The sequence below is a fragment of the Aplidium turbinatum genome, chromosome 5 (genome assembly GCF_918807975.1).
Source record: "Aplidium turbinatum chromosome 5, kaAplTurb1.1, whole genome shotgun sequence".
In the NCBI taxonomy this organism is placed as follows: Eukaryota; Metazoa; Chordata; class Ascidiacea; order Aplousobranchia; family Polyclinidae; genus Aplidium; species Aplidium turbinatum.
This window is the reverse complement of record NC_137476.1, coordinates 4,773,912-4,782,392: the sequence shown is the minus strand read 5'-3', so window position 1 is coordinate 4,782,392 and position 8,481 is coordinate 4,773,912. Positions and strand designations below refer to the sequence as shown.

Genomic DNA, 8,481 nt, shown 5'->3' with positions numbered 1-8,481 from the left:
CCGAAAGTCACAGGAGAGGCTCAATCGTTTTAGGGTCTGCATGTACTCGTCTAATGATTCATCTGGCTTCTGCTTCCTAGTTTTTAAAACAAATCGAGAAAACATGGGGTTAGAAACCTTTTCAAAAAGGCGCTTCAGCTGTTCGATAGCTTCATCATAACTTGTTGTCTCACACACCAGTTCATATATTGAAGCGTCTATGTGATTTATAAGCCAATTCAACTTGTCTTCAGCTGAAACTTCTCCGAGCTTTTCTACATAAATTGTAAAAGACTTGTACCAATGCACCCATTGTCGTTTAGCGTCTTTACTTTGCGGGTCCGCAGTTAAGAGTCTAGGGCGCAAGTCTTTCAAATCCATACTTTTTTTAGCGAAATAAAATGTAGTGAAATCATCTACAATTCCTCTATGAAGAAGTTTATTCTGCTAAAAGACTGAGACATAAACTGCAAACTGAAATCAGACTAAACATAAACACACCAGTAAAAGCGACAAAGGAACTTAAGGCAACGTAGCAACAAAGCAATCAGCAACAAAGTAATCAGCAACAACGTAAATTACGATACAACTTAAAGCGATAACATAACACACACCGCCTCTTGTAAAACGTGCACTGACAATGTCTCGATCAACCAATTTAAAATCATCTCTCGAGACAGATCTGAATTTCAGACTTAGAACATGGAAGCCTTAAGAATTAAACGTAATAATCCGTCTCTCAACCGGCAATTATTCGCCTGTGGCTCATCGTTTCCTTTGTGTGTGTTCTAATTGTTTGTTACATGCCTGCAGTTTACACCTCATGGAATCTGTTTCCCACCGTATAATTTACTCGTAATCATTCTTGTATCACTTGTTCTGTTTGTGCTTTTCAGTAAGGAGTGTCGTCACAGTAATATTAGCGTAGTCAAATTTATCTTACAATTTTTATTTTATGCATATTGCAGATTATTAAGTCATTCCTGATGAGACACACGTAGGCTACGTGTCGAATAACGTTTGAGTTGATATTTTTTAATTAAGTTATCTCTCTGTAATAAAACATGTTAAACCCGCTAAGGTTACTTTGTTTTGATTGCCTATGATCTAATGATGCAAACTAAGCTGATTATAACAGTTTCCATCCATCAAATATGGCAATAGGTCTGCGTGTGGTAAATGATAAGACCAAAAACGAGGTGCCATCTGTGGTAGCCTTTCTATATAGTCTAGAAAACATGTTCAATCTGGAGAGATAAACGAGTAAACTCTACTTCAAAAACAAATTGCTTGGAAAAGACAAGCAAGTGTAGAAATATGAATGTCAGTTGATTTGACAAATTTTTGAAAATCAACCTCACCTAAACGCGGCGCAGACGTGGAAACGGTGAAACATGTTTCCAGTAGCTTAACGGGGCTCTATTGAAGCTAGTAGAGCCAATCACCCATTACAGTGGTATAAAACTACTGATTACAAAACAAGTTTATTATACTTTCCAGCATGTCCAACTACCATGCTTGATCTGTTCTTTCTCTTGGATGGTTCTGGATCGGTTGGCGAACGAGACTTTGAGAGACTTAGGAGATGGGTCACAGAAGTGGCTTCACGTTTTACAATAGATGACGGATCCACTCGTTTGGGAGTCATTCAATTCTCTCATTACAACAACACACTGTAAGTTTTTGTGTTCAAAGAAGTGTTGAGTTTTAACTGGGTTTTTAAGACACGAAATAGCAAGATACATAATTGCCTCACCGAGTGAGCAGTGCAATAACTCAATTAAAACAGAAAAATAATCTCACCGTCATTTATAAAGTTTTATTGCACCAATAGGCTACTTTAAGCCTATATTACAAATGTGAAAAATACTATGACCAAACTTTAAAAAAAAATCTTGTTACTTTTTCGCTTTAAAATCTTTCGTACTTTACAAACCAACAAAGATCAGATTTTAGAACAAAGTGTTTTTCTTTTTTAAATCTATTTCATCTCAACATGATAGAAACTCATCACTCACTACTTTTATATAATTATTTAGTCCACTACGATCTCAACGCCATATAGTCACCGAAGTTCGATTGGGGAGATTCCGACATCAAAGAGCTTTCAGTGTGAGTTGTACCAATGGTAGCAAGTTGTACCAATGGTAGCAAGTTTTACCAATGGTAGCAAGTTGTACCAATGGTAGCAAGTTGTACCAATGGTAGCAAGTTGTACCAATGGTAGCAAGTTGTACCAATAGTAGCAAGTTGTACCAATGGTAGCAAGTTGTACCAATGTTAGCAAGTTGTACCAATGGCAGCAAGTTGTACCAATGGTAGCAAGTTGTACCAATAGTAGCAAGTTGTACCAATGGTAGCAAGTTGTACCAATGGTAGCAAGTTGTACCAATGGTAGCAAGTTGTAGGCTACAATTAAAAAGCTTAAGAGTGGAGCAACCTTTTACGTTTATGATTATTTTGCTTGACAGGACTTTGCTCACATAAAACTACCGAGAATAAGTACTGAAGCATTTTTGAGCACTTTTAACAAACAAAAAACAATTTTATTAATTATTTATAGACATTAATATTACAAACTATCAAAATGTTTTGATGAAATCGTTTGAAAAATAAATTGTAGGCTAATGGTATATGTAACATATTTTGATACGCATTTTTAAACTGCTTTTTACAAACTTTGATGAATGAAATTAGTGAAAGGGAATAATAGGTTTACCTGTTTTCTATATTAAATGGTTTGTCACACAGTGCTGTTGCCATTCATAGCAAGCTTATAATTCTGCCTAAAATTTTGATAATGAATTTTGAAAGCCTTCCCCACAATCTAAATCTTTCTGGTTTATTTTTGCAAGGCTTTAAATGTCGCGTTTGAACTGGTGGCCTAACTTTTCAGGTTTAAATTAATTCCTAATCATTTCAGAGTGCGGTAAACCGTATCCAACTGCAAGGATACACTACATACACAGCCCATGCCATTGATTACACTATTTCCGAGTTTAGAATGTCACCTCGTTTCAGAGATCCAGATGTTTCAAAAGTGTTAATTTTATTAACTGACGGAAAGTAAGTTATTGCTACGTTCCAAAACAATTGCAATTAGTGCTGATTGTGTGTATAAACCGTTTTGTTTGAACATATTGAGCATTGTCTGGTTTTTTGTTGTGCATATTTAGCTACATCAATGGTTTACAGAGTTGTTAAAGTTAATACTAAACCAATATTATCTATACAAAATACAGAAAAGTAGAAAAAGACGTATGAGAAAATTGAATAAGACCTTCTGAATTCTGATGATCCGTTAGGTGAAACAATTTGTAAAGGCTTCAGATAGTAATAACTATATTTGATTTAATTCGCTCTGCTTTGCCTTTTTGCTTGGCATTGAGCACTTTTTGTGGTATTAATAGTTTTCATTGTTTTAACTAGAACTACAGGTACGTACTAAGAATGTTAGCGTTAAAGAACTGTCTAAATTGCAATAATACTACTGTGGATTACAATGACATCCATTTATATATAAGACGAATGTTCTAACAATTGGTGTTAGTATTGAGAGCTATACTAATGCAAATCGAACATGTAAACCAAACATGTCTTATACAAATTGTTAAACGTGTTCGTATTTGCAACAATGAAAAAAAAAAGTTTTACCAGCATTCTGGTTTCCATCCTTTTTGACCAATCTCCATCTTTCGGTGAAGCAGTGGCCATGTGCTCCAACCAGTTGTTTTATTTCAATATCTTGGACTGGATCGTCATGCTATTGTCTGATTGTTTATCTATTTTTTTTTTAACGTAATATGCCAAATTGGATATTTTTTGTCACTTTAATATGGTTTAACGTGTAAAACATACGGTAACCCAAATTTATCATATTACTGGGACATACCACTACTACATCCCAGCTGGCGATGACTGTCATTTTTGCATTAATTCAACGTTAGCCAACATTGGATCGGTGTGGAAGTGGCGAGTTTAGCTGACAGGGGTCTAAAATTATCGCTTTATCAACGCAACTTTTATCAAAGCACGCTTGATATCTTTAAGACATAACTTCCCTGGGTATAATTGAATTTCCGCAAGATGATGATGTTGTTTTTTGCTAGTTTGTTTTATTTGTTTTTTTGTCATTGTTTCATGTCGTCAAGTTATAGCCTATCTATTTTGTGAGTCGTGCAAGGCCTGGTGCGTTGCGCTTGAAATGGCTTTGCCCGTGGTAGGATTTCTTTGTGGGGTTTTCTTTGCCTGCCTTGCTCTTTGCTATGAGCTAAACGCATCAAGACGTGTTCCCCTTACGACCATCAGCACTCTTGATAACGCACCATGGCCGATCTTCATAGCAACTGTCCATACAAATCTTCAATATATCAGCTAAAGTTATGTAGGCTAATAAGTTGTAGCCTATATATGTTTATTTGTTTTGTAACATTTTTTTTTTTTTTCCCCTTTATATCTTAAATTTTTCTGAAGGTGTTGCGACCGTGCCAAATTTTTTTTCAACTCAATAACTTACTTCGATCACAAGCACGTTTTAACGTTCGCGTTTTGTCGCTTCTACCTTTTTCTTGACCTTTGCTATGTTGATGTGTATTGTTTTGATATGATGGTCAGAAATAAAAAAACAACTGAACTGAACTGAACTGAACGTAACAAAGAATGTTGCTGAAACTTATTTCAGTTTTTCATGTGAAAGATAAAACTTGTTACAAACATAAACTTTAAATAACAAGATACGTGCTTTTAGTGCAAACAGGGATGGAGGAACCACGTGGGCCTCGTGGGCCTGGGCCCACCCACTTTTGAAAGCCAAATATTTTTGAAAAGTTAACGAAAGATTTGACCAAGATAACCAGCAGTTTTTTGTGATATAGAGAAAGTAATTTCAGCTGCAGCAAGGGTAGCGGATGCAGCAACTTTGTTTCTGAAAGAAGGCACTTAGACCAGGCTAGATGGGGATATTGATGTTAATTCTCTCGAAAACGAACTCAAGCTGTTAGAATAGATAAAACATTTACATAAATCTATTAAAACTGGTACAGTTTTACTTGAAAATCCCTATGTATACTGCAAAATGGTCTTTTTCGTGCCACAGACTGGTGAAAAATTACTTAAAAAGCAGATTAACCAAGAGCACTTGAACCATAGGCAGTGGCGTAGCTAGGGAATGGTAGGGAATGTGCCGCCAGGGGCGGATTCAGATTTTGTTGCCCCTTCAAAAAAAAGCATGTAAAAATGAAATGCGTTTTTTTATCAGATTATAATCAAAATCAAAAATTGTAGTCTGAAAGTGCCGCCCCCAGACGTGCCGCCCGGGGCGGTTCGCCCCCCCTCCCCCCCTAGCTACGCCACTGACCATAGGATGAACAGTTGAACACATTCACAAACACTTGATCGATCAGGTTGATCTCACCTCAATTTTGCCAAGAATTTATTGCTTTCAATGATCGTATTATTAACTTTTTTAGGAAAAATTTCAAGTGTAATGCAGTATAGCAGTCACCTATATAGTGACAGTTGAAGGAACCTTGTTGTTGTTTGATACCAGTAGGCCTGTTATATTTGTATATTGGTGGTGCAGCTGTTGTGTATGCACATGCAGTGTTGTACGCGTCAATGAAATAAATTGACGGCGTCAGCGTTAGCGTAAATTTCCTAAAAACATTACGACGTAAAGTACTGCGTCAGCTCTCAAAGAAATTAACGACGTCAGCGGTAATTTCTAGCGCTATTTTAGCGATTTACGATTTCGTCTTTTCTCGATTTCAACTTTTCTCGACTCAGATTCCCAGGATACGATAAACAAACTTGAAACTGCATAATTGGATAGTGGAAAAGCTGCCACAGAAAAAGATTGTTCATTGCTATTTGTCTGAATGTCAAAACGTCAAACAAAATTTAACTCTCATAGTGAAATGAGATTTTCTATGAAAACGAAAAATGACGCATAGCGCGTAACGCTTAAAATCGGCGCTATCACTTCCGTCAACTAAAAAATAAACTGACGGCGCTAGCCTCAGCGTCAACAAAAAGATGACGCCGTCAAATTAGCGGCGTCAACGTACAACACTGTGCACATAATACTGCAGGCTGTTACTCCCGGATAACTTTGCTAACTGTTAAATATGTGTAGGCCTATATACCAGTACCGGTACTCCTGGTATTGAAACTTTGTGGTAATTAGCTGTGCATTGTTGATGCCAGTATTATATTTGCATATTGGTGCTGCGGCTGTTACATATGCGCACAGCCTACTGTATAATGCTGCAGATTATTTATCCCGCAGGTGGTATTAGGCTATAACTGTGTGTGTATTGTTTCTTTTTTTAATTGTGTGTTCATCGCTATATTTTGTACAACACTATAAATCATAGAGAAATAAAACATAGTAACCTTAGCGGCATACTTTATTACACACAAAACTCAAACGTTTTTGACACGTAGCCTACTTGTGTCCTGGTTCAACAAAGCAAACTCTCTATCAAAGCTTTATAGTGATAAAGCAATTTAACAATTTTGTAAATGTTTTGACTGAATTGGGCCCAAAAATGGAAACTTTTCGCTTGTTGGTACGACAGGCAATCATGAAAACTCAATGTATAAATGATATAAAATATTTAGAATGCAGCAATGCTAAGGGGGGTCTGGCTTTGACTGCTGCGCCTCTGGGCCCACCTACTTTTAAAATGGTTCCTCCATCACTGAGTGCAAATTAAACTAAACTATCACAAGACGCGAAGGATTGACGAGGTAATAACTTGTTTAGTAATTTATTGTTTGTTTAGTTGCTTTAGTTACTGTTGAATACCTGTTTTCACCTTGAAGAAGTCATTCGTATCTGGTTGACAAAATGTCGGAATAAAAGCAGATTATCACCTTACACATCTTGTGATAGTTCAGCTTTGTTTGCGCCAAAATAACGTATCTTGTTGTTTAGCTAAATACCTGGTGAACAGCCTCATTCAATTTTATCACAACTTTGTTGCTTCTTTAGCTCGACAGATTTCCGATCTCTCCCAGCCAGTGCTAATAATGCCCGAAGACTGGGCATCAGAACGTACGCTATTGGTGTCGGCCATGGCATTGTCGACGACCAACTAAGAGTAAGATTATTTTCAAAACATGTTTTGGCTTTATTAGATGCAACAATGGTTGGCAAATAAAAACACCGAAAAGGAACAGTTCCGGATTAATGTTAGTTATTGCTTATAAATTAATATGAAAAGTAGACCGATTAAGTTATGAAAGTGCTGCAAGAACAGTTTATGATCGTGAACAATGGCGTATTGCCTCCAACACTCAACATAGTAAGAAACATGTTGAAGATGATTAATTATAATTATTAATAGTGCAACAAAATTAATAATAAAGATGAAAAATTTTGTCGGTAAAATATGTCTACACTGACATGAAAATATATCATTACTGGCTAAAATCCTCCATTGCACAAATACTGTTGGGCTAATTTTTTTTTATAAATGTTACGGTATAGTTTTGCTTATTTTAGATCTTATGAACCATAAGCATGCTTTTTGATTGGACGCCTAATCAGTCTCACTCACTTTTGGGATATTTTAAGAATTTTTTTTGTTTCTATAATACATGTTTATTTCTTCAAGTGTTGCAAAAGTGATTTAAAATATATCTGATAAACTGACAACATCATTTACCAATTTTGTTCCTGGAAATATTCACGTCACAGAAAAACTGATAACAATTTTTAAATATTTTTTAATTCTCTATTTATTTGTTGATAAAGTTGTATTCTATGACAGACGATAGCGTCAGGGACTAATACGAACGAAAGAGTTTATTACGTGGCTGGGTTTAACAATCTTGATGAAATTACCAACCAATTGCAGTCAGATATTCTGACATTTGCACTTGAAGGTAAAGTCATGATATTTTATAAATTGTTTTTTCGAAACGTATACAGTAAGGCGATGTGAAATTTGAATGGACAAAATCGAATTATCACACAGGGTGACTACTGTTGTGTAGAGTATTTTTGTGAAGTTTTAGGCAATAAAATCCAGTAACCGTAAACATGTAAGCATTTTAAGGTTCGTATTTTCTAATTCTTGCAAGGTGATTCCACAAAAAATGCTATCACAACGCATCAATCCACGTGATCCAGATAGCGCGCTCTGAATGGCTAGTTAGGGAAAACGTGTTGTGTGCCGCACACACGCGCGCGTCCGATTGCTGTCTGCTGCTGAGACTGAGATTGATAGCTTTTGAAGACTGAAGTTGTGATGCTGATTAGTGATTACTTGTAGATGAGGCTGCAAAAATTCAGATAAGAAGTTGTCTTATAATTTTATGCTTGGTTGTTAAATAATCATTCAGGCTTCGGTTCAAAGTTAGGTTAGGCTAGGTTTTCCAAATTGTGTAAAGTAGGCCTAAGAGGCAGTATATGTAATTATCAGGTCTTCTGGAATAAGAACTGCTTAGTCAGATCAAGTTGCTGTTTGTGGTTCTGACATTTCTGCATTTTTGATA

At 36.1% G+C, this 8,481-nt stretch overlaps 1 protein-coding gene across 1 annotated transcript; it reads left to right on the top strand.

Moving 5' to 3' along the window:
- Positions 1-1,493: 1,493 nt before the first annotated feature.
- Positions 1,494-7,928, top strand: LOC145770863 (matrilin-1-like). The gene is made up of 5 exons (XM_082582605.1): positions 1,494-1,654; positions 2,019-2,091; positions 2,903-3,045; positions 6,974-7,082; positions 7,755-7,928. Exons 1-5 carry the CDS (start codon positions 1,494-1,496, stop codon positions 7,926-7,928), a joined length of 660 nt encoding a protein of 219 aa, XP_082438731.1.
- Positions 7,929-8,481: the final 553 nt, after the last annotated feature.